Consider the following 27,153-nt stretch of genomic DNA (forward strand, 5'->3'; position numbering starts at 1 on the left):
AATGAAAATTAAATCACATAATTTTGATTATTTAGAACAGCTGACGAACGACGCACGCGAAAAGTTGAGAGTTGGCCATCTTTCTGCGTTGTGTTGGCGTTGGCGTTGCCCAACTTTGGTTATATGGAGACTTTCATATAAATGCATGTATTCATAGTCAGCTGTCGAAGCGACGCCAACGCCAACGCAACGCCAAAGTTGTATGTAAACGGGCCTTAAGGAATTTTCTAGCGTGATGTCTATTGTTGTGGCAAGATAGTATGTGTTGGAATGAGTGTAACGAGTGGGTAGGTGGCAATCAAAACAAAACGTTGCTAGGTTCAAATTAAAGGAGGGTAACAACAACAATTATGAATTGCTGGCTTGGAAAGGTGTGCGGTTTTGTCACTTATTTGCATATAAGTATAACTACTTCTACGTACACACATGTATGTTTGCATGTTCATGCTATATATTAGTTTATTTTGAAATTAACTGAAGACGGGTAAATGGTAGAAAAACCGCGTTACAGTAAGAAAAGTGTTTATTGAAGAATAAATCTCTTACGGAGCTGTATTACAGTTTATTAAAAAAAAAGCACGGAATGCTATGAAAATGCCCACAAAATGCATACAGTTTCAATAAAGAAAATTGATATAAATTTTTTTTTGTATAGATTTTAGTGTGCTAAATTTTGAACTTATTTGTGCTTTTTGTTGTGAATTTACTCTAACTTACTCTATTAAAAAGTCTTGCTTAAGTTTATAAAAAAAAAAATCAAATCGAATTTCTGCATATTTGCCTATGGAAAGCTAGCTTTCGGAAATAGCTTTTTCCGTTTTATAACGAAATATACCAGTGCTGCCGTTTCCTAAATTCGAGCGAAGTGAAATCACACACGCTTTACCACGGCACCTCAATTACGTTGTTCGCCCTCTCATTCGCAATTCACACTCCAATTACCCTTCGAATTACGTAATTCGCCATACAAAATTATGAGAGCGAATTACCTCATTTGTAACCATGCATATTTCGAACAAAACGGCGCCGTCTCTAATTTTTATAGGAAATTTATCGAAACTAGTTCACAAATCAAAACTTGCTTTTTTCTTCGTACGAAAAATAAAGTTTATCAATCTGTATATCCCTAAATGAATACGGAAACTTATAAATTTTTAGGGAGAACCTATATTATGCATCAATTTTGCAGCGAAGAAAAACAAAAACAAAACACAGAGCCAGAGGAATGTCAAATCGAATGAAAAATGTGCCCGTGGGACTTGGGTGGAAAAGTGAAGTAATTATCGAAGTGACCACTTTCAACCATAATTAGGTGTGTGGGGTTTATCGATTAGGTTATTTAAGGCTTCCAAAGTGAAGTGAAAAACTTTAAGTGACAGCGGCAGCACTGAAATGTACCCACCTTTTTTTTAATTTCTCCGAAATATGGCCAGTGAAATTAAAGCAACAAATACACTAGGCGGCCATTTTTAATACGGCAGCTCTGTCAGGCCTGTAGCATCTGCTTTTGCAACTCACCGCCATTTTTTCGGAACCGCGCCGCTCGCTCCTTATTCCGAATTACTCGTTCACTCGCCCAACGACAACGTACTGAATTCCATCGAAAAAAGTGGTCCGCGTGAAAAACGTGAAAGTCGTGGTAAAACTTACACAAATTGGGCTAAAAATATTAAAAAAACGTAGTGCAACTGCTATATTTATTATTTTCAATGAAACATTATTGAAAATTTTGAGAATAGTGCGAGAAGTGTGCATTGAAAAATTGTGCGGTGTGACTGGTGGTGATTTTTTCGCTGCTGAAGCCCTTTCTACCACTAGCTATTGGCGATCAACGAGTAGAAAGGTAATCGTTGCAGCAGCAGTAGAGGAGCGGGAGAAGCTGGCATTCGCGCCGTTTCTCGTTTTGCGCGAGTACGACCGCATTTATGTTCCATTTTAATTTTGACTCATTTTACATTATTTTAATCGTGTAACACACTTTCGTGAACATTGGAGAGTTAACTTTGGAACAATTAACACGTTTTGTTTAAATAAATTTATTAAGTTTAACTTAAAAGTAAACTTGTAAAAGTGTGCAAGTCTTCGGTACAACTACCAGCATGGATGCCGCCAAATTGGATAAAATGAAGGTGGTAGACCTTCGTAAAGAGCTGGAGACGCGTGGTCTTGATACTAAAGGCGTTAAAGCTGTGTTGATCGAACGTTTGCGGGCATTCATAGAAGGTGGAAGTGATGGTTCAGGTAAGCGTTGGTGTAAGAAATCTTGGTTTAAAAAAATTTCAACATGATTTTATATAATTTTTAGCCGAATATCGGTTTGAAAAATTTCATTTCTCTAATTTTAAGTATATGTAATTATATTTTCAAAGAAAGTATTATACGTAATTGGTGCAACACTTTATGCATTTTCATTTAACTTTCTCAGGCGGCGCTCCAGGCACACCTGGGACGCCGGGTCGGCGAAGTAGACGAACCCGTTCAATGACTCGTTCACCATCGCCTTCCCCCGTAAAGGCTGCAGCAGCAGAACCTACTCTTGAAACTCTAGCTGAAGAGGATGGAAACGCAGCCACAGAAGAGGATGCACATAATGAAGAAAATGTTCAGCGGGGTGTTGATGAAGTGCCAGCAGTTGAAAGCGAAAACGAAGAACACGAGACAGAAGAAAAAGAAGAAGAAAAGGAGCACAATGAAGCCCAGTCTGGTAAAAAAATAGAAGAAAATGGTGATAATGAACAAGAAGAAGATCATGAAGATGATGACGGACACGTAGAAAAGCAGGACTCTGAGGTAGGAGGAAATGAGGGAAGGAAAATGGATATCGATGATAGAGACGAAGAAGCTGAAAGGGATGCATCGGCAGCAAAGGATTTAAAAGAAGCAGGCGACAGTAAAGCCGAGGCGAGCAGAAGGAAGCGCTCCCATTCGCGTTCACATTCCAAAGAACGTCACGGCCGTTCTCACTCTCATTCACGTTCTCGGTCAAAATCGCGTTCACGCTCCAGATCAAGGTCGCGGTCGCGGTCACGCTCCCGTTCTCGTTCCCGTTCAAAATCACGATCTCGCACACCAAAACGCCGCAGTGGCGCCGGTAGCCATGGTACACCATCGAAAGCTGAAGAAGCCACAAATCCTGAAGATGAACCAACAATTGAAGACAAACAATTCGGTTTAAGTTGGTGTAAGTTGTGTATCTTGTGTGTTTACACTGGCGGCACCAATTATAGAAACGCCATATTTTGAACTGCTTAGGCTACATTCTATAAATCTCAAACTCATATAATACCCTGCATATAAATGCGCAATATACGTTGTACAATATATATATAAAAATCAACAAATTTTCGAAATTCAAACTGATTCAGAATTTTCACAAAAGTTTTAGGTAATGCTTTGGCTTGATGCATTTCTGAACAGTGCAATATTTTTTTGTTTTTAATTTATGTTCAATAATTTGCTTTAACTTCAATAGTTATCATTCATGTGCTGGATTTCCACTAGGCATTGGGCCGTATGAATAAAACCTAAGCAATTGTTTTTTCTTAACATTTTATACCTTTTACTTCAATTTTGTTTGAATAAATTGAGTAAAAGATCTGAAATTTTAAGAAAAAGCAATTGCTTATTTTTATTCATACGGCCCATTAAATGGCAAAAATGACAAATGACAAAGTCGGGCATTAAAAAATTATCGTGTCATTATGTGAAAAAATAATCATTGAGTTCATTTCCACATGGCATTTTTTTAAATGGCATAAAATGTTTGTCATTTCAATGCCAAGTGGAAATTCGGCAACATTCGTTTATTTTTACAAGAAAAAAAAAATACTTTTAGTGGATCAGTTAACGAATGTCATCAAATGGAACTATTTTCTTCTTTGTATCATGGTAATAAGAGTAAAGTCGATGGAAAAAAAATTATTAAAAATTACACAATTGTTTAGCTAAAATTAAATATAATAAATAAAAATTCTGAATTTTTTATTAAAATATAAAATAAATTAAAGGATATAAAAAATTAAAGAAAATAAATATAAATAAAATCAGGCTTTTCTATTATTTCTGCCAGTAGTGTATGTTCATATACATTTTCAATATATTTATCTGGTTTTTTTCGTATATTTATTATTTAATCACGTTTTTATATTTACAGTTGATTCCGATTTACATTTACGTATTGATCCTGTCACATTCACGTCAGCAAAACCCATGTCTCACGAAGTGTATTCATTGATTTGGTCTGGTGCTCGCACCAACTATGGCGTGCGTGAAGGCAAAGTGTGTTTTGAAGTACGTTTGGCCGAGGAAACTCAATTGGGACGAACTCATCAGTTCCGTGATGAACCACATGTGCGTGGTTTTCGTGTCGGATTCTCTTTACCGAACACCACTTTATTGCTTGGCGAAGCAGAAAATTCATTTGCCTATTGCGAGTCTGGTCGGAAAGCTACTAACTCAGAATTCTCTGAATTTTCCAAACCATATCAACTGGATGATGTAATTGGTTGTTACTTGGATTTGGATAGTACCCCATGTACAATTAAGTACACGTTGAATGGTGAGGATCTTGGAGTGGCTTTTGAATTTGACAAAGATATTTTGGGCGAAAGCGATGCGCTATTTCCCCATATTGTAACTAAGGGCTATGAGTACCATGTGAATTTCGCTGACAATGAGAATTTGCTCGCCAATGTGGAGAGACCAAAGCGTATGAGGCGTAAACCGAAAAAAGAAAAACCAGTTGAAGCAGAAAAAGAGAAAGAAAAGGAAGAGGAAAAGGAAAAGGAAAAGGAGGCGGATGGTAAAGCTAAAGAAGAAGGGGAAACCGCTAAGGCGGAAGGTGAACCACCTGAGAAGACTGGGGAAGAGAAAGAAGATTCCAATGAAAAGAATGCTGAAAATGAAGATGTTGAAATGAAGGAAACGGAGGTAGAAAAAGAAAAAGAATTGGCGATGGCCGAGGAAAAGGACATAGAAAAAGATGAAGGTAAGCTATAATTAAAAGCAACTCATATTTAAGAACCAAGTAAGTGTTTCCAACCCTTACACGATGTTTTTGTAGATGACTTTTGTATACCTTTTTTGGGTTATTAATGCATATAAGGTATTATATTCAATGTATTTGAATTTGCAGGAATAGAAATCGTATAATAATCTAGGCATGCATTAAATACGCATTATTAGCTTCTTTAATACGTTAATGTAATCTTTATTTTAGAACCCAAACCTACCGAGTCCACTGAAGAACAACCCGAAACTAAATCTGCTGATGATGCCGAAAAGGTTGAAGAAAATCGTGACACCGCGGCAGCAGCAGATGAAGAAAAGCCACCGAAAGAATCTGAAAATGAAAAGGAAAGCAAGAAAAAAGATGATGAAGAAGACGACGGACCTTCGCCAAACAAACGCAAACGTCTCGATTCTGTAAAACAGAAACGCCGTGAGTCCTCCGAGGATGAATATGAGGAAGTCATTCCAGAACCACGCGATCCCGTCTCATTATTGCCCGACTATGAGCTTATCGCTTTGATACCAGAAGAAAAATATGTACCTGGTCCACAGCGACCGAGCAGTAGAAAGGAATGCGAAGTCATTCTTTTGGTTGGCCTTCCCGGAGCAGGCAAAACACATTGGGCATTACAACATATTAAAGATAATCAGGAGAAACGTTATCATGTTATAGGTGCAGATGCATTAATTGCTAAGATGACTGTAAGTCAAATAAAGTGTAATTACCTAAATTAAGTTAAATAATTTTTCGTGGCATTCCTCTTTTCAGATTGATGGTGCACCGCGTAAACCCTTACATAAGGGACGCTGGGAGCGTGTTTACGAGTTGTGCTTGAATAGCTTGTCTCCCCTTGAGGAGATTGCAACCAAGCGACGTCGCAATTTCATACTTGATCAGGTAATTCGGTACTATTCTGCTGTGATTAGCTTGAGGATTTAAAAAAAATACAGGATTTTGACAGAGGATAAGGCATACAGTGTCCCAAAGTAGGGAAAGTAGGTTCAAAGGCTTAAAGGTGAAATTGAAATGCCAAACGTTTGTGTTATTAGGCAAACAAAAATTGTTGGTTAAGCTTTAAGCCATTTGATACAAAATATTTTGAATTTTTAAATTTTATTGAGTTTGAAGTTAACTCTTTTTAGTATTTTAATGATCAGAGAGGAAAGTGTGTATGTGCATGCGTATGCAGGTCATGCGGGCTAAACTATAAATTAAAGATACCTTGAGTCTTGTAATGCTTCAAGGAAGTACCTATTTGGATATAAGCACGTACGCCAAATGTCTGAAAACGGAATACTACTTCAGCTTGCTGACCTGCTGTACACCACAATAACGAATGGTTTTAAAGAGGAGCTACTATTTTGGCGTTAGAGTGGTACGTATGTATGTATTTCTTATTGTTAAGCAAGTTGACCACTTATAGAAGAATATTGGACGCCGAGGTTTGAATGTCTATATTATTTTGTGAAAAACTGGGGGAAACACGACATCGAACAGACTGAAGAAATCTTAAAAATGGGACTCCGCTCGATGCTATTATGTTGAATGGAAATTAATATCGAAACCTTAGGGCATGAAGTAAACAAATTAAGTAAACCAAGCAAACCAACGAACGCCCGTGGCAATGCATACATATGTATATCTTTTACTCTGATTCCCTGATCTCGAATTAATAAGGAGTTAACTTCAAATGTATAATTGCGGCAACTCGAAAGCTATGGCTGTCCAGTGAAACTTTCGAGCTTTTCGGGGCATGCTTAAACTTTCTATTCTCATTATTATTTTTCGGCAACGGAAATGAGAATTTTGCAAAGCTGAAATTTGAACCTATTTTTTAATAGTCACTGTGTGCTTTAAAGCAGTTAAGTAAAAAAAGAAGAAAATTAAAGTTGCAGAGAGTGTTTGTTGAGCCATTTAAGTTTTTAAAAAGGATTTATCCACTATTTCAAAGTAGGCCTTTCTAGCATTATTTTTTTAATTTATTACACTAATTTCCTAATTTCATAATATGTTTGACATACAATAAATATTAGCCTTTTTCGTTCTAAGTTACACAAATTCCTTTGACCCATGAGTATATCACTGCGCTCGTATAGCGCCTTATACACTTTTCAAATTTTAAACGTATTTGTATAGTATTATTTTTTTTTCTTATTTAATTTAATTTCGGATTTAAAAAAAAGTCGCAAAAATAAATCCCAACTGCCTTTACCATTAATTGTGTTGAGGCGGCAACATGTTGAGCCAAGGTGAGTCTTAGAAAATTTAAGTTGCTCCTACCACAATAGTTATGCACATGCATACATACACACATGTACTCGTATGTACATAAGTGTGCCAGCCAAGTGAGTATAAGTTGGGTTTTGTATACCAGCGTTATAAACAGCAATATTAACGGCAGCAGCGGGAGCAAATTCAAAGTACAACGAAGCAAATGTAATTATCTGTCACCACTGTTAACATAGGAGGAGGATCGTGCGGCAAGTATGCCTGTAAGTACATAGAAGCCAGCAAAATGTTGGCATTTTACTATCGGTGGCGTGCAACTGGCTTTAAGTCGTATTGCCATTACCAACTTTGCAAGTATCTTTTGTTGTCTAAGCAGGCCATTACATTCATATGTACTACATCCGAAACGTATGCCATACATTATTTTATGTATTCGACCCAGAGCTTAAAAAAACAAAAACATTTTAAATAGCATAATACGGTTATTTGCTGCACATACATATATTTTGGTGGAGTTAAAAAATACAAGGTATGTTTTAGTACTAAGTTATCCTATCACTATCGGTTTGGGTTTTTATTCACATACTTAAACAAAAAGGGAGAAAAAGCAAATGGTTGCCGTTAAATTTGAATTCTAACAAAGATGTGTGAGGAAAAGTATACAGTTAAATCAGAGATGTTAAGGCAATGTTTAATGTTTAAAACCCAATGAAAGTATGCAATTATGTTAGAGATAAAATGCGCCAATCAACACTCGCAACAACTCGAGCAACAAATATGTGAAATATTTGTGACTACTACCTACTACTATGTATTACTACTACTACTGCTTCAAGTGCAAGCAAAAAATTAAAAAAAAAAAAAACCAAAAATGATAAATCAAAACCTCAATTTCTACAAAACAACAACTACTACCTACAACAACTTGTCATCAACATCCTCATCCACGTGTGATCATGATTTTGTAGACAAATGCATATGCATCCGCACAACGGCGCAAAATGAAAGGTTTCGGCGACTTCAAACGCATTGCAGTTGTTTGTATACCAAGTGAAGATGAATTGAAACGGCGCAACACTGAGAAAACTGAAAAGGGCAATGCTAATACAATAAGAGAATCAACATTAAATAATTTACGAGGTAATTATCACAAACAAAACCAAACCAAAATTAAAAACGTAAGCACGTAAAAATCTAAAACCTATGAAAATTTTATATTAGCTGCGTTAAGATATGTAAAGTTGCATAAGAAAAATGCGAAAAGTGTTTGTCTCTTATTTTACAAGAGTTAGGTTTTCAAATAAGACTTTCTTTCATTTTTTGTTTATTAATTCATCATATTTGATTTATGTACTATATACTTACAGTTATATACATACATGGAGTTGCACATTTTTGTGCGCACATCTACTTTTGACTGTTACTACTGTCAATGCAGGTGTTAGCGTATTTAGAAAAGTTTTAAATTTGATTGTATTTATTTTATTTTCTTTACTGTATAAGCATAGCTTTTATTTTAATTTGCAGGTTTCAAATATAATTTGATATTTTTTTTATTTTATGAAATACTATATATTTTGCGTACATACATGTAAATGTGTAATTTCTTTTCAGTGTTGGTAAAAATGTCTTAAAACATATATATATATATATTAACATATATTTCTACTGCTTTTGTTGTAAAAAACGAAAACTTTTCTCCATAACTTCAAAATATTCTGCAGCAACAGTATTGAATTTACCAAAATTTGTCCTAATGAAGACGTATCTTCTTCGTGTATCCACTTGACTTCGAATAGCTTCTACTAATTTTTCTTAGCCGTTAATACTTATGTATTTGGCTGAATAGAAAATTATACAGAAATAGATTGGTCAACAATTGCTCATCGTATGTACTTCTTAACATATTCTCACTTATAGTAAGGCTGCTTTAAAGTCCCTCAGAGCCCCTAAATTCGGTTTCGTTCCATAACCTCTTTAATTAATTATTAAAGTTATTAAAAAAAATTCAAAAATCTGTTCCTCCTTTTTCTAAATGTGCATTTAAAATTTTTCACGACTACCCTTTTAGATAACTTGGTTTCCCACAAGAAAGTTTTGCAGTATTTTCTTATTGCTCGGCACTCGGAGAAGTTAACCAAGATTTTTACAATGTATTCGTCGTTTTTACATGCGATTTTCGAAGGAACTTCTTGTACCTGCATCCGTTATTTTATAGTTATCATCTTATTAATGTGTGAATTTCAAAAAGTCAGAAAGGTACTTTTGTATTTTCTGTGAAAAAAAAAAAACAAAACAGGTTTAAACTTTTTCTCTAATAAAGGTAAATTAAAGTATAAAAGCGTAATACATTTTTCGAACCTAATGGTCGTCAAACCCCAGAAGCTAGACAAGTTCAGAAGCTATTTGAATCCATTTAGAGTGGTATCTCGTCCAGCGTTCAGAACAGGCAATAAATACCCTTCGAACCTAACCTAAGAGTTCTATGATAGACTCTTCCGCAGGCAAATTAACTTTACGCCGATAGGAATTTTTTATTGAACATCTTTTTTTCTATGTGATCTGTTCCAAAGGCAAACGTAAAGCTAAATACTGAAATATCTCATTATATATAAAGCAATGTAATGCTGGATAAAACTGTCAGCAACACTTGCATCATGATACCGCTTTGCTTCAAATAGGATCATTCTGGAAGTGCCTATACACTGGTAACTGACAGTTTTGGATGACAATCAATTGGACATAGGTGAAAAAGCGCTCAGAGAAAATCAACGAAGTGATGAAGAGTTACAGCAAAGTCTATTGCCAAGCGGAAGTTAAGATCAGATCACTACATATGAAATTATGAAAAAATTTTTCTCTCTGAGTAATTTCCGCCCAATTTTTTACTTTTTAAGTTAGAAGGTTAGGTTCATGTATTCTCCAGTAAATATTCAGTAACTTGCCTGCAATTTGATTTCCGAGAATTCGCTCTCAAAGAGAAAACTATTCAAAACACTGCGAACGCAATTTGTAAGTTTTATTATCAGTTAATTAATTGCGTATTTTCCGACGAAATTTCACTTGAATAGGTACACATATTTTTCTCAAGATCCAAGCTTATATATGGACTTGTGGGCGTCATTTTGAAGAATGATTAATTTCTAAGAAAAGTGGTGAATATGAAGAAAACTCCTTGATTACTTTGGTTTTTATTCAAAATTTTATCAAACCACTCGAAAATTATGCTTATTATTTTGATTCACTTGAAAGGCCCAAGGGTGCGTAGCCTCCTTATATGTTTGGTAAAGTTATTAAAATTGCAATTCAAATTTTTTTAAGAATTTAAAAAATAATTGGAACTATAGCACTTTCAACTGCAAAGGATGCATAAATTGACGGGCTTCACGAATCCAGGAAATGTTGGAAATAAAACTGAAGGATATGCGAATGTTTTTGACAGCTGAAACCGGCTCACAGCTTCGCATGAAAACGCATGAAATGCAGCCAGAACACAAAAACTAATTATTGTCGAGATAAAAATGAATGAAAAACGTTAGTGTTGTTACACTACAGGGAAACTACGTATTACTCTATACACTTGTGTTCACAAAATCTCAGAAAAGGCCATCAATTTTACTATACAGCGTTAAGAATCATGACTGGAATTTTGTACGACTCGCATGCCTGAAAGGACAACTACAAATGGTGGGTGGCGAAAAGTTTAATTTTGAAGGCTACAACGGATTTAATAATAATTGTCACGATTTTTGAAAGGTCGAACGTTGTTTGTTGCCCCTCCATGAGCAAGAAGAGAGTATGGTGGTCTGAACTGCGTTTTCGTAGCCCAGAGCAGTTGAGATAATACACGTTTCAAGTTCCATAAATTACGAATAATTCATGCAAAAAAGTATTAAGGATGTTCTTTCCACATTTTCGCATATTTCGCACTTCAATCTAGTCCCTTACAGTGACGAGCAAATCTGTAACATGGTTTAACACTTTTTGTTTCAGCCACCGCTATATTTCCAAGTTCTAACGACTTTCATCCTTCTGTTGAATATTCTTGGTGGTACATCCCTACTCCCTCTCTCATAATGATTTGAAGTCAATACAACAACAATAAAAAAACCAGCAGACAAAAATGTAAATTAAGGCAGATGTTACAGTTTTGCACTCACTCTCAGTTTTGCATTTGAGAGTTATCTTTTACTTAGTTGGAAGTCAGGTGACTTTTTTCTATATTGTAATTTATTGAAGAAGTGATCACCAGTAAATAACATAGTTAATCAGGAACCATAAATGTAAATAATAGATTTATTGCGGAAAGGCGGAACCGCACGAAAAGTGGCAAAAAATTTTGGAATTTGCTACTTAAAAATGTTAAGACTTAGAAAAAATATAGCCTAAAGTGTTCCCAAGGACAAAGGAAGTCTGTTAAAAAATATTACGGTACGATATCTTGTGAACTTAGAAGCAAGTAGCGATGCAGCCACTATTACAGAAGCGCTTAAGGTATTAAACTTTAATGCAAATCAGTAGACAGCGAGGCGAAGAATTGCCAAATTGAGCGCAAAGGCATCATAAAGAAGAAAAAAGCAAATTTGATCATAATACATGTGCGAGTGTGGCAGCATTTCGCTGCATCGCACGAAAACCGTTCAGAATGCAATAAAAAAACATATTTTTAAGTTTCAATTGAAGGTTATTTGGTCTGACAAGATTAAATTAATCGCTTTCAATCAGATGGCCGGGCATGATATTTGATCAAAGACCCAAACTAAGCCTAAGCGCATCATGTACTGCAAACTGTGAATCACAGTGGTAGAGTCTTAATTGTTTGCGGTTGTATTTCAAAAATTTTGTTGGTCCGTTAGTACGCATTATGCGTAAGGAACAGTATCTGTTCATATTTCAACAAAATTTGCAAGATGTAGTCGAAAAATGAGAGTTTCTGCTGAAAAATCACCCAAAACATACTGCATATGTTCGCAAAGACTGGATACAAAAGCAAAAATTTGCTAATTTGAAATGACCTCCACAAACCGCGGACATGAATCTCATCGAGAATTTGCGAAATCAACTAAAAGCACAGCTTAATAAGTATCAAAGTCCGTAAAATCGAGTACATGAGATGTGAAAGCAAACTAAGGATATACCTCCAGAATTTTTACAAAGATACAAATAAGGTATGCTAAATCACATCCAGGAACTGAAACAGGCAAAAGAGTACTGAACATTGTGTTAGTAGTTCTTTTTTTCGAGAAAATTGTTAAAAAGCCCTGAAAAATATATTTCATTTCATTTCATTTATTAATAAAATCATTAGCACAATAAGATCAAAAGAATGATCTTTTATAGCGCAACAAAAAATTCATAACAGCACATACATATAACTAAAACAGCAAAAATTACTTAAGACTAAATAAAAGTAACATAATATAATTAACAGAGTAGTATTTTTAAGTGAGTTCTACAATTCCAGGACATATACTTAAAATAAGACTTAATTAAACAAGTACATAGAGAGCACATCACAGGGACTGAAGTGAAGCTAACGGAAATATGCATACAGAACATTTTTAGAGTTGCTTTTGTTTAAACTACTGCGAATATGGGATGGAATAGAGTTCCAGATGCGGATAGCATTGACAAAGAATAGCCGTGCAGAGCTGAGATAATTGTAGGTAGGAACAGTCAAGTCCTTTACTCGAGTGGATTTGGGGAACATTAATTTTTCATATAGATATTTGGGTGCCTTATCTGTCATGAGACGAAAAAGGAATACACAATTTCTAGCTTTAAGATATTCAGAAATTTCGCAGCCAAGTAGGCGCGTTCTCCAAGCGGAAATATGTTCATATCTTGCTAGCCCAAACACATAGCGCGTGATCTGGTTAAATACTACATCTATTTTGTGAGCTGATTGGGAATCTAACCTGCTGTAGACTACCTCAGAATAACAGATAATTGGCATTATAAGTTGGATTGCGAGTTTACGTCTGATTTCTATCGGTGTAAATGGAGCAGACATTCGTAAATTCCTTAAAGTATTATAGACTTTGCCTACAGTTGAATTCACATGGTCAATGCAGGTAAGGCCAGTGTTGATAATAAACCCAAGGTTAGTTACTTTTGACACAAATTTAATTGGTTTGCCACCAATGTGTAACGATGGAATAGTTGCTAGGTTAAGACGTTTCTTACAAATAGGTAAAACAAAACACTTGTCACAATTAAGACAAAGACCATTTAACTGTGCCCAGGACCTTATAGACATCAGTTCCCTGTTGAAGTTTGCGCACAAATTAGCTGAGTCCTCCAGAGGACCTGACATGTAGAGCTGGACATCGTCCGCATAGGCATGCATGTTGGCGTGCATAGAAGTCCGAAATATATCATTAACGAACAAACTAAATAGTAGTGGTCCTAAGATTGACCCTTGTGGGACACCCGTGAACAAAGGCCTTTGTTCAGATATTTGAGATCCAACCTTGACACGCTGAGACCTCTCTTTCAGATAGCTACGCATCAGTTTTACTGCTGACTCTCTAAACCCAAAGTAGTTTTTTAATTTAAAGCACAGTAGTTCATGGCTAACTGAATCAAAGGCTTTAGAGAAGTCCAGCAAGCATAGTAGTGTTAAGTGGTTCTTGTCGAACAGTATTCTAATGTCATCAAGTATCTTTACCATTGCAGTAGAGCAGCTGTGATGGGGTCTGAATCCGGATTGAAATGGGGATATAAGGTTGAATTTACCGATGTGGGAAGAGATTTGTTCAGATAACAAAGATTCGAAAACTTTAGACAAGGCTGGTAGTATGCTGATGGGTCGGAAATCACTAGGGCTGGATGCGGATTTATTTTTGGCTACAGGAAGCACAGTAGCAATCTTCCAGGCATCGGGAAAACAGGACGTGGTGAGACTATGGTTTATTATGTGTGTCAAGGTTGGCAAAATAATCGGTAAGATTACCTTCACAAATCTAATCGGAATGCCGTCCTCCCCGATTGCGTTGGACCTGATCTTAAAAACAGATTTCACCACATCAATCTCGCTCACAGCAATGAACTCAAACTTTTCGCCAGCAAAAGAGACCGGACAGGAGGCTACAGAGTTGGTCGTAAGGGGACAAGATGAAGGCGGAGAAGCAAAGGCAACGCTAAGCGTTTCAGGGCTCAACGAGCATTCTGATTTCTCACTGGCATGGACGCGGAGTGTTCTCAGATTTCGCCACAATACATTATTAGGCAGTGAGGGATCCAGCTTATTCATAAAGAATTTTTTCTTTTCACGTCTTATAACCGAGGTAGCTTCATTCCTTATTGTTTTGAAAGCACTCCAGTTCTCATCTGTCGGGTTCCTTTTCCATATGTTATAATATTTATTGCGTTTTTTAATCACTGATAGGACCACACCATTAAACCAACGGCAGGAAGAAGAGCTGTCACAGGTTCGGGTAGGGACATGAGTGAGGAGCGAATTTAATATATTTTCGTTTAGGAAACGGAGCTTCTCATTGACCGTGCTGAGACCCCAGCAAACAGACCAATCGATCTGCAAGAGGCTACTGAAAAGGTTGTTGACATCTAAGGAACGGTAGTCAAAGAAGTTAAATACATAGGTATTGTCGTCATAGTGATCAAGTTTAACGTCAAAAGAACAAAATATCAAGTCATGATCAGATATAAAAGATGTTTGGTCAAATTTCAAAACAATAGAAGGATCAGATACAGCAAAGTAATCTAATAAGCTGGGACAGCAATTGCTACCATATCTTGTGGGCACCGACAAATTAACCATAGACAACCCAACACAGGAGATATCATCTATTAAACGAGCACTGGTAGAATCAGGACATAACAGGTTCACATTAAAATCACCACAAAGAATTATATGGTCATAATCTACAGAAACAGTGGACAGAAAATTAAAAAAGTCACATAGGCTGAAATACTTATAGGGATTATACACACAAGACAATAGGATTTTGGACGAGGGGCTAGACATTTCGACAGACAGGTACTCCACGCAGCTTCTTTCTGAATGTGACTGCGAAACCTGTTTGGTTTTTAGGTGCTTTTTGCAGTAAATAGCAACTCCACCACCTTTTCTATCTACCCTATCAGAACGAAACAACTTATAACCATTAATATCATAATGGACACTGCTTACATTGTACCTGAACCATGTCTCAGATACACATATAACATCGACTGGAGACAATTCAAAAGTGTTCCTTACTATATCCATTTTCTCAGAATTAAGACTGCGCGCATTAAAATGAACAATGTTCAAACCCGTTTGTTGACCGCACATGATGTTCACCATTGCACGACTACAATTGTCAATGTTAGCCGTTTTGCTGCTGGGTACAACCATGATATTTTACGCGTATAAACAAAAGCAACTTTAAAGCATAAGGGATAACAATATTAAGAACAAACAAACATAAACTGAGATGTGCCAACTTTACAACAATGAGTACATAACAGAGGGAACATAAAAACAAAATCTTATACCTAACGAAAGCGCGCTAAATCATCTTCGCAGGTTAATTTGATAGCGGGGCTATTTTTGTCTTTTTCATTTCTTACGTGCACCTCGCCTCGCATTGTGTATACCGATACCAGCTTACCCTCTCTGCGTAGCTTGATAGCCTCTTGTAGTAAGCGCCTTTTCTCTTGAGTGAGACTCTCAAATATGTGGAAAATTCCATCCATTCCAATGGAGCTTAATGACACTGCAGATCTAACTCGCCTGCGATACTCCCCAAAAGCGCGAAGGGTGCGATTGCGATCATGCGGGGAGTGAAATTTAACGACAATCACGCCGTTGCGGTTGGCAGTGGGGCGCGTTCGGAAGATGTCGCGATGAGTGCAAAACTGTAACATCTGCCTTAATTTAAATTTTTGTCTGCTGATTTTTTTATTGTTGTTGTATTGACTTCAAATCATTATGAGAGAGGGAGTAGGGATGTACCAACAAGAATATACAGCAAAAGTATGAAAGTCGTTAGAACTTGGAAATATAGCGGTGGCTGAAACAAAAAGTGTTAAACCATGTTACAGTTTTGCTCGTCACTGTATGTCCAAAAAAAATAATCATAATTTTCGTGTAGTTTGATAAAACTGGGAATAAAATCCAAAGTAATGGAGATGTTTTCTCTATTTTCGACATTTTTCTTTAAAATTGATCATTCTACAATATGAAATCAAAAAGAAACTAGCCCTATGCCGAAAAATTCAGATATACGCTCAGATCAGATGAGCCTAAAATAGGCTTATTTTGTCAATTTCAACTATATTAGTGTGATTTGCTTTCACTGGTTTTTCTTACTGACAAATTGTTGCAAGTTTACATTTTTCTAGTAAAAATTTGCAACTTTCCCTCCAAGCGAACTTTGCTTTCTCAATTTCCTCTACTTTGCAAGTTTGTTGGATACACGAACTCCAAATAATTGTTACAAATTTTATATTCGTTTCATGAGTCGTATGAATAAAAACTCCGCAATTGTTTTTTCGTAAAATTTCAGACCATTTACTCGATTTATTCAAATACATAAATTAAAGTAAAAAGTCTGAAATTAAAAAAAGTAATTGCTTGGCTTTTATTCATACGGCACATTATTCTCTCGTCTTGACGCTTCCGTGTGCCTATTTTGTGCAGTAAACTCAGTTCCCTTCAGCGCGCTAAGCCCCAACCCTCTCTTTGCCATGCACGAAAGTTTGGAGTATGAGTCGAGGTTTTTGAAAAAAATTTACAACTTTTCTTCTCGCCAACACAAATTTTCCATTCAAGCGCCTCCCCACACTTCCACAAATTGCCAATTTGAATCACAAAATTCGATTCGCAATCTGGGCATTTAACTCAATTATTTATACTTTTTGTGTTATTCTTTCGATCAAGTGTTTCGCGCACTATATTTTCTCCAATTTTCTTGCTGTAGCAAAAATAAAAAAATACAAAAACGCACCTTTTGGTCATTTAAGTCACACTCAATCATTTCTATCCCTTGAAAATTTGCTTACAGCCAGCTTTACGCTACCCTCTACTGATCTGGATTGGTTCGATGAAGTGATCTACACTGATCTAAGCGGCGATGAGGCAAAGGACGAGGTGAAGCGTTACAACGAGAAAGGCAAGAAGGCATTGGACGAAAGCCAGCCGAACAAGCGCAATCGACGCGATAACTATCATCGTGATGATCGCCGGCATCGTGATGGTGGAGGTGGCGGCGGCGCACGACGCGATTTCAATCGTTGGAATGATCGCCGCGGTGGAGGTGGTGGCCATTCAGGTGGTGGCGGTAATCGCTGGGGCGGCGGCGGTGGTGGTGGCGGCTACCGTCCTGGTTGGCGTGACGATCGTGGTTATGGCGGTGGTGGCGGCGGCGGTGGTGGTCGTGGCTATGACAATCGTAACAACCGCTATAGTAATGGCCCACAAAGTTGGGTCCAAAATAATCGTGGCGGTAATCGCTATGATGATCGCTATAATCGTTCAGGCGGCGGTGGGGGTCGTTATGACTCGGGTGGTGGCGGTGGCGGGCGCTACAACTCGTATGGTGGTAGTGGTGGCGGAGGCGGCGGCGGCGGCAGTCGTGACTATCGTGACCGCGATCACCGTGAACGCAATGCAGGCGGAGGAGGAGGCGGCGGCGGCGGTCGACGCGATAATTATCGTTCCGGTGGTGATAACCAGCGGGATTTTCGGCCTGGCCACCGCGACAATCGTACAGAAGATAGTCGCGGTGGCTATGAACGCTCGGGTGCGGCTGGAGGCGCGGCAGCAAAGTACGGCAGTAATGCGAATAACGCCGTCAGTAGCAGCAGCGCCCATGGTGGCGCCTATCAAGGACACCACCAGTACAGTAGTAGCAAGTCAGCGGGGACAGGAGGAGGCAGTAAGGTAGATTAATTTGTATTTTAATATTTTCGACGAAAACATTATGAACTTTTTTTTTTTGTTAGGGCTCATCGCAAAGTGGCGGTAAATGGAGTTCCTATGGTCAGCCACAGTCACAACACCCCCAGCAGCAGCAACATCAAATGGCCAGCGGAGGCAATTGGCAGCAACACGCGCCACAACATCAACAATACCAGCAACAGTCCGCCGTGCAGCAACAGTACTGGGGATATGGGGATACGCAAGGTGCGTAAAAATTATTTAAAAAAAATTAATATTAGTTATTCCAAATAGATTCATCGCAGGCTACGGCAATGCTCAACAACAGCAGCAGCAGTGGGCTAATGCCGATCCCAACCAGCAGCAAGAGTGGCTAGCTTGGTGGCAGGTAATAACAGATGTTCTACTTAAATGCAAATATTACAAACAAACAAATTATTGATATTTTTCAGCAAAATCAGCAACAGCCACAAGCGGCAGCCGGTGCGGCTGGTACCAGTGATGCGAACCAATACTGGTCGCAATACTCTTACCAGACACCCCTCGCGGGCAATGGAAATGGTGGTGACGCTGCAGTGAAAAAGTGAACAACCTTTCAACTTACGCAGTGACATAGTACAATTTTAATATACCGCAAGAAAATTCAGAAAAAAGAAATAACACATTTTAATAACGTACACACATGTCAACCCGTTATACGTACAATCACATTACTCACAAATACATGCAGATATAGTACGTGACCCAAGCTCACACAGCAAAGAAATAAGTTTCTTTGTTCGCAACCCTAAACCAGCCAAGAAAACAACTTCATCATTCTAATTCATTTAATAATAAAAAAATTTCATATGTAAGTGTGTCCCTCCGCCTAACTACTTACAACAAAACCACTGTTTAATGCACCACTAACTACCCGTCATTTTTTGTAAAATTAAACTTAAAATTAGTGTATAAAAAGTATGATTAACATCAAATTCTTTAAGTTGCTTTCTTTTATATAATTACTGATTTTAAAATGTTAATCCTATTTTTTTTTCTTTTTTGACTTAAATGTTCTTGGTTAATTTTGTCGTTAGTTAAACATACTTTTAGCTGTTCCATTTTTTTTTTAAATCTTATACCCTGAACGTTCTCTCCGTGTAATTCTTCAAGAACATTGAAATTTATGAAAGTTGAGTAACGTTCTTTATCTTTGCCTTTTATCGATTTTTGATGAACATACTATTGTATTAATTATATTATATTTAAAAGAATCATCTACTTATTTCAATTGAAATGTTGCAAACAAAAATCCATATAAATACAAATTATTAAACAATTAGTTGAAGCAATAGTACACTGGAAGAAAGTAAATATTGCGTAAATCAAGGAACAATGGAAAATTCAATAAATACAATAATTGCTAAGTACATGCCGTAAGTGGTAAAAAAAAACAATAAAAGGCTGTTTCTTCTTAATTTGTGCGGGAACGTTGGGTATTGATAAATTTATGTATAGATTCGGAATGAGTTCTATTGCTGTAATTGCCAAATTATATATAAATTCGCCAAATAGTTTTGGGGAATGATGCTGGAGTGACATTCTTTGGTATACAACTACATAGGTCGTTCCGGTTACGTATACGCGACTGTCTTGGGAACGTAAACCCGGTTCATATATCTACTAGTTCGCTTAATATCCAGAAATTACCAAACAAGTTTTTACTTGTCAGGCAATAGCAATTATATTTTCCTTTTTTACATGGAATGGGCAATGAACAGAAATCAAGAAAAAAAAAATTGCACATTTAAATCAGCTTGAAAGTGAATTTGATTGTGTGAGAACGTTTTAAACTCGTTGTAGAAGTGTTGCAAACATTTTACAACAATTAATTCTTCCACAATAAGCGGCATATTTTGATTGAGAACAGTTTATTAATGTAGATACGGTTTTAGAATTTTAGTAAGTTTTGTTATTCAGCGTTTGAAAATACATATTTCAAATACTTTCGAATACTTTATTTGCCCAGGTATAGTTTTAATTGTTGAAAAAAATTATAGATCGCCTCTACCTCGCTGATTAAATAGGTACTTTTTTAATGATTTTATTCGGTTATATGATCATTATAGTTATGAATGCATACCATTGCTTTCAGAATACTTCCGTTGTAAATTAATGGGTGTAGTTTTGTTGCCACTCAGCGATGATGCAAGCTTTACGAAATTCGTACCGGTCGAAGACAGGGCTTGTCGCTTTAGAAAGCTTATGTATTTTAATGAGAGATTTCGAAAAAAACGCAGAAGATTTGTTACGTTGGCTTCATCATCGTAATGCATGGGAGTTGAACAAACTACAGAAATAATTTGAATAAAGAATAAGTAAAATACATTTTTTAATTCAATCTAATCCTTTTTGCACCTTATATGATGAATCGAAAATAAAACACTAAACTTGCGCCGTCATTAAATATCTACTAATTTAATTAGCGACTGAAATAGCAACAGCTATTAAACAACATCGCTTACATAGTAGGATTTGTATTTTAGCAGCGAAGAGTGATGATTCATCGCTGTAGTCAACAACTCGTTTATCATCTGTACATTTCTTTGAACTTCCTTTGAAATCGCAAATTGTCAGATAAGCATATAATGAAAGAGATCACGTCACTTTAAAACGCAAGCTTGTAAACATAAAAAAGGTTTTACATTTAACTTATCTTCAATTTTTCATCAAAAGCAAAGTGAATTTAAATTCGCCTTGATTAAAAAGTTCTCAAATGCATGGTTTTCGCTTATTTATTAAAATTTTGAATATCAAGAAAACTGCTTCATTGGTTACAAAAGATCTTAATATTTATTTTATAATGAATATATGGATATATGTATAACATATGCGAATTGATATTTATACACTTTAAGCAGCGAATACGTAGCCCTTACTTCAAAACGAATTCAATTTATACTCTGCTAAGGATATGTTGAAAAACTGTGTCTGTTTAATGCTATGCAATTATGTTTGAACTATTTCTCATTACAAACACATACAAAGTATATATGTATTTTTTTTACAATATTCAAAATGTTTTTCAAATTAAATATTTTTCGTTAATTTTTAATTAACCGACATCACTAAAGGAGAAGGTTATCAATTGGTTAAAATCTGATCATTTCGATCATGAAGAAATTAACGATGATCTTAAATTTTTATATGAGAATTGAAGTCGGTTTTGTTTTTTGCTTAAAAATTGCTTGTTTATGTAAATATACTATAACAAAAATCGTATATATCAAAGTTCCATTTTATTGCAAAATTTAAGAGAAAATACCGCATTTTCTCATCCAAATTTCAAAATTAGTAATCAGAATTTTTGGAAAATTGTTGGGTATGCAGTCTTATAGCCCATTCCATTTTAGTATAATAAAGTGAAAGTTTAAAGTAGCACAGAATGGTGTTGATTTTTGATAATTATAAGCGCACTCGTACAGTTGTCCACAAAATAATAGGAGTGCGATATTTTGACCAGTTTTGGCTATTTGTCTTTTGTTTATTTAATGTTTATTATTTTTTTATAAAAGCCTAGCTGGCTATACAACAAACACCATATAATTTCAGATTTTAAACTTTGTATAAAAATTATAACAATTTTGCAATTTTTCACCCAAATTTCAAACTTTTTAATCAGAATCTTTAGAAATAATTCTGGTATGCAGTTTTGTAGCACATTCAATTCTAGTCTGAAGAAGTGCAAGTTTCAAGCGGCTAAAAACTTCCGTTGATTTTTGGCAATTTTTTTGCTGGCAGTGTCCTCCATATAAAAGAAAATTGTCGACATACTTTGTATGGAAAAAACGTGAAACACCTTTAACCAAAAAAATTCTCAAAAATCAACATTAAATAAACAAAAGACAAATAGCCAAAACTGGTCAAAATATCGCACTCCTATTATTTTGTGGACAACTGTATATATAGAAAAAATATGCGAAACACCGTCAGCAAAAAATAAACGCGATTTTCGACCACTTCAAGCTTAAACCTTATTGAATACTAAAAAATTTAAAATTTGGATAGGAATTTAAGGATTTTTTTTAATTTTGGAAAAACATTAAACCTTGTAGTAAAATTGAATGGCCGTATAAAACTGAATACTAAAAAATTTAAATTTTGGATAGGAATTTAAGGATTTTTTTTTTTAATTTTGGAATAAGTTTTAAAACTTTGATTGACATATACATATGTATGCTTTTTGTTATAGTATGAACCATATTTGTAAAAAAAAATAACGAAAAATATTTACCATTATAAACATTTTGAATAATGTAAACGAAACTGTCCTTATTTTTGTGAATTACTCTATATTATGACAGTCTCATCTCAAAGCGAAATTGGGCTTAATAGGGAATGCATTAAAGATTTTACACAGAAATCCACAAATAAATGATTTGTAATGTATATAGTAGTCAAAATATATAGATGCATGTAAAGCTCAATATAGAATTTTCAAACATAATTTATTACAATTGCAGAGCTCCACGATTATTCTTCAACTACGAGACCGACACCTACTTTTTGCCAAGCAATTTGTACATTTCTTTATTTTGCTTGTTCATTTTTATATCGACATCTTCAATTTTATAATTCATATTGTCTAACAACTCATTTTGCGATTCAATTTCGCCACCCAAATCCGTAGCGAGACATTTTAAACGCGACAAATTATCGCACATCTCTTCTAAATTCGCTTCTAATTGCGTCTCAAAAGGATTATTACGTCGCTGTGCTTGTACTTGCTCCCGTTGCTTATAGGCGGTTGAATCGTCACGGATACGACTGATGGGATGATTGTCGTAGCGTTCGGTGGGCGACATAGCTGTTGGTGAAGAGCTACTATTTCCGGTACTATCTTGTGGTTCCTGTTGCATCGATTGAGCGCCACCAGCTTGTGCGCTAGGTGCACGCGACGCTGGCGGTACATCACGATTACCAGATAAGTAGTTCTTAAGTCCACCAAAAACGCTTTTCAACCCATTCAAGTGTCGTTGACTGAAGCGTAACGTGGAATTAATTTCGTCCAACTGCCGCGACGTATTCTCCAGCTGTTCGCGTTGTTTGGCCAATTCAACCGCTGTGGCCTTACCTACATCCTCAGTTTCATACAGCAAGCCTTATGGGGGAGTAAACAATTGTGTTGTTGTAAAGTTAAAGCAGAAAGATTATGTAATGTTATATATGTCCATATGTACCTAAGCTACGTTGCGTGGACTCTAACGAACGGGCTTCGATTTCTCTGCGTCGCTCGGCATATATCTGTTGTGGGTCTTCGAATGGGTTAGTGCTACGCCCACCCATAGTACTGCCGACTCCACTACCACGACCAGACAATGTGCTATTCATACGTGAATTATTCAAAAAAATGTCATCATCCACGTCTTCTAGGTCAGTGGCATTTAGATCGAAGTGATTGTGTACTGGCTGCAAGTAATTATTGGCCATGACTTCCTGGTTCGTGAGTTTTTTAATGCTACTATTCCTTGTGCTATGTACTTTATGCACACACAAAATTGATCACCTATTAAATATAACTGTATGTATGTATCTTCGTGATTTTTCTTTGAATTATTTTAAATATTGCTTGCAATTTATTAAAACCCTCTTAATTTCTGGAAAACTAATACGTCGAAATTCCTGTTAAAGATAACTTACGTTGTTTTTTCTTTTGTACACAAAGGAATTTTAATTTCCCCATTCGAGAAAAAACTGCCCAGCTGATCTATGTTGCCATATTCCTTAAATTAAAAGTCCAAACTTCCAATACAACTCTGTATTTGTTTTGTTTTCATTTGCTTTCCCCCAATATTTGGCTTTTGGCAGCTGCTTGACCAACACTGTTTTGGCGCCAAACACTTCATCATCCATACAATTTTTCCACTGTCGGTCGAGAGTTTATACATAATTTTTTAATTAATAAATGGCTTACGAACGCAGCTCATTGCGATACGCACATACCAATGGATTTACAAGTCTCATTTTCACAGAGGATGGCGAATTCATCATTACCTGCGGCTCTGATGGCGATATTCGTATGTGGCGCGGCATAGATGACGATGATCCCAGCTCCACTTGCCTAGGTGAGTTTGTTATGTGTATTGCGCATAGCAAAAAACGTCTACTAGCTTCCACAGATAGAAACACTGTGCAAGCATACACATATCCAGAATTAGAAAATGATGGCACCTTAATGCGTTTTACGGCACCAGTGACTTGCCTCCGTGCCCATGAGAAGTATCTCGCTGCGGGCTCAGATGATACAAATATTAAGGTTTTAAAAAGTGATGATGGTAAAAGCGAATTGCATTTACAAGGGCACAGTGGGCCCCTGCTGGGGCTTGATATCTGCCACGAGGGTGAATTCCTTGCTTCCATCGGAGGAGACGGTCAGCTGAAAATTTGGAATTTAGAACAGGGAGGACTAGAAGTGAAAAACATCAGTGGCTTGCCGAAGGCAAATAGTTTTGAGACTGCAGAACAATTCGGAACCCCATGCTTTGAGCCACAAAGTAGCAAGTCGTTAGCTTATGTCCACGGGAAAGAAATCTTTGTGTTGAATACGGACACATGGGAAGTGAAGTTTACGCTGTCCGATGAACGAATCAAGGGAGAATATACATGTTGTAATTTTTCAAAGGATGGGCAATACCTGGCGGGGGGTACAACAAAAGGCGAAGTAAGCGTTTTCGATTTTCTGCGCAAACAGCCCTTAAAAACGGAACCGCCGACTAGCGAGTGTCAGTCCATCACTTGCATAAGTTGGAACGCAGCAGGAACTGAATTAGCATTTTGCGATAATACTGGACAACTGGGAACATTGTTTCGTACGAAAGGTGGAAATGGTGCCATATTCGCAGATGGTGAAGCGGAGGAAGTTGATTTTGGGGATATTGAATTCAACAATGATGAAAATGACGACATGGCAAGCGGCAGTGGCTTGGGCGCAGGTGAAGGAAACGATGGGGATGATGACGATGACGACGGGATATCAATAGAGCGATTAAAAAACCAAGTGATGCGCAAGGCAGGCGGGTATGCTGATGACCAAGATGAAAATACGCGCCATTCCTTAACAAAATCAGTGAATGGCGATATTGAGCCACAAATATTGGTGAAGACGTTCAAGCAACAGCCTGCATTCCAACCAGGCGCAACACCAACCCATCTGGAACATCGTTATCTTGCATGGAATGAAGTTGGCATTGTAACAGCCCATACGGAAGGTACTGACGGTTCACTAGATGTGGAATTTCACGACGCCAGCGTGCACCACTCCCTGCATATACCGAACTACAGCAACCATAATATTGCCAGCTTGAGCACGAGCGTACTGGCATTGTCTGCTGAAAATTCAACTAAATTGGTTTGCATCGCACTCGCTGCATCCGGCAATAAGGAATGGTCTGTCACATTTCCTGATTGTGAAAGCACTGAGGCATTGGTCGCTACTAATAAACTTGTAGGTGTTGCCACTAGCATGCAGTTTCTTCGTCTTTTTACAGTAATGGGCACCCAGCGTGAAATCATATCCATTCCCGGACCTGTAGTGGCGCTTGCTGGCCATGAAGATCGTATACTTGTATTGTACCACAGCGCGCCACCTGGTACCATGCAGCAGCATTTATCTGCTATGCTTATACAAACGGCTGGAATGCAGTTGCGCACACAACATTTGGCAGTACCGTTGACGCCAGAGCGTCGGCTGACATGGCTAGGATTTTCGGATTGCGGTTCGCCGGTATTTGCTGATTCTATGGGTTTGTTACAGTTGTACAGCCTTAAAAGTCAATGTTGGTATCCAATCTGCGATACTCTGAAACAAAGTCAGAGCGTTTCAAATAATTACTTTGTCATTGCTGTGTCCGAACGCAGTCAAATTATACAAGCTGTTTTGTGCCGCGGCAGCTCGTACCCAATGACCAATCCACGCCCGATGACCCAGGAACTTACAATGCAGCTACCAATATGCGATGTTGAAGTGGAAAAATCTGAACTGGAGGATACTTTGGTACGGGCTTCTATTATGTCTATAGAAAATCCAGAGAAAACTATCAAAGAAACGGCAATCAAATTGTTCGCATTGGCTTGCCGTACTGAAGTGGAAATGCGTGCAAAAGAACTTATTGAAACTATTGCCTGTCCAGACCTGCTGCTCTTGGCTGTCAAGTATGCTACGAAGTTGGGCCGTATTCATCTCTCCGATCGCCTGTCAGAACTCATGCCACAAATCGAAGAACAAAGTCAACGCGAACGACAAGAATTACACGAATTTCAGCAGAACCACGTTACACTCTCGCCAGTTGTTCGTTCCCAAAGTCCCAGTTTTGGTAACAGTTCTACGAGTGGCAATCGAATTGCGCCAAAAGCTATGGAGCTAACACATGCGAGACGTGCATCACTTAAACGTTTTGCCGTGTCTAATTCCCCAGTTACCTTTGGCAAAAAATCGGCAGTAATTAATGGGACTGATCACTCAGCATCTCCCACACTTACAGCAACAAATACAGAATCAATTGAATCCCAAGAAAACATGCCAGATAAGAATCCCGAAAAGTTGGATACCAGTAATGATGAACTAAAAGAAGTCACACGCACTCCGCTCAATGCCGTTAATCCATTTGCGGCCAAACGCAAGCACTCGGAGATCGACGCAGCGAATAAGGGGGGTGTTTTAATTAATGGGGGCAAATTGAAGATTGCAAAAAAATAAATACGTTTAATATCAAACTTTTTTTTTTAATATAGCTTTTTAAATTATTGTACTTTTGTGTGTTTAAAATATATTGACTATGTACACATATCCAGAAAATCTTAGTTTCCATTCATGCACCAGATAAGGCAGTACGAAAAAATTATTAAGTAAATGTTTGAGTCGGTTCTCATGATGTTTTTAAGCTATAAAATTAAATGAGAGCCACCCGTGGCAGAACCACCCGTCTTCTTTAAACAAGGAACGGAAATTTCATTATCCTCAGGTATTTTGGTTTCCTGTTGCGATTTC

General features: G+C 37.0%; 3 protein-coding genes across 4 annotated transcripts; 2 read left to right on the top strand and 1 right to left on the bottom strand.

The window, feature by feature from the left end:
• Positions 1–1,549: 1,549 nt before the first annotated feature.
• Positions 1,550–19,585, top strand: LOC118744502 (heterogeneous nuclear ribonucleoprotein U-like protein 1). Of its 2 annotated transcripts, none has more exons than XM_036477549.1 (10): positions 1,550–2,241; positions 2,426–3,181; positions 4,154–4,987; positions 5,219–5,712; positions 5,780–5,908; positions 8,209–8,380; positions 17,254–18,131; positions 18,194–18,374; positions 18,434–18,516; positions 18,581–19,585. In XM_036477549.1, the coding sequence occupies exons 1-10, from the start codon at positions 2,100–2,102 to the stop codon at positions 18,713–18,715; spliced, it is 3,804 nt and encodes a 1,267-aa protein (XP_036333442.1). In that variant the 5' UTR covers positions 1,550–2,099; the 3' UTR covers positions 18,716–19,585. The 2 variants fall into 2 exon arrangements, with proteins under 2 accessions (XP_036333442.1, XP_036333443.1); XM_036477550.1 differs by having other exon boundaries at positions 18,423–18,516; positions 18,581–18,672.
• A 2,993-nt stretch (positions 19,586–22,578) lies between these two features.
• LOC118744508 (synaptosomal-associated protein 29) lies at positions 22,579–23,793 on the bottom strand. The gene is made up of 2 exons (XM_036477557.1): positions 23,348–23,793; positions 22,579–23,268 (listed from the first exon to the last, which is right to left on the bottom strand). Exons 1-2 carry the CDS (start codon positions 23,595–23,597, stop codon positions 22,667–22,669), a joined length of 852 nt encoding a protein of 283 aa, XP_036333450.1. The 5' UTR covers positions 23,598–23,793; the 3' UTR covers positions 22,579–22,666.
• A 96-nt stretch (positions 23,794–23,889) lies between these two features.
• On the top strand, positions 23,890–26,930 carry LOC118744503 (WD repeat and HMG-box DNA-binding protein 1). Its single transcript, XM_036477551.1, has one exon. It carries the CDS (start codon positions 24,073–24,075, stop codon positions 26,860–26,862), a length of 2,790 nt encoding a protein of 929 aa, XP_036333444.1. The 5' UTR covers positions 23,890–24,072; the 3' UTR covers positions 26,863–26,930.
• The last annotated feature ends 223 nt before the right edge of the window (positions 26,931–27,153 follow it).

This window comes from Rhagoletis pomonella, unplaced genomic scaffold (genome assembly GCF_013731165.1).
Source record: "Rhagoletis pomonella isolate Grant_MI unplaced genomic scaffold, Rhpom_1.0 Rhpom_scaffold_00008, whole genome shotgun sequence".
Lineage (NCBI taxonomy): Eukaryota > Metazoa > Arthropoda > Insecta > Diptera > Tephritidae > Rhagoletis > Rhagoletis pomonella.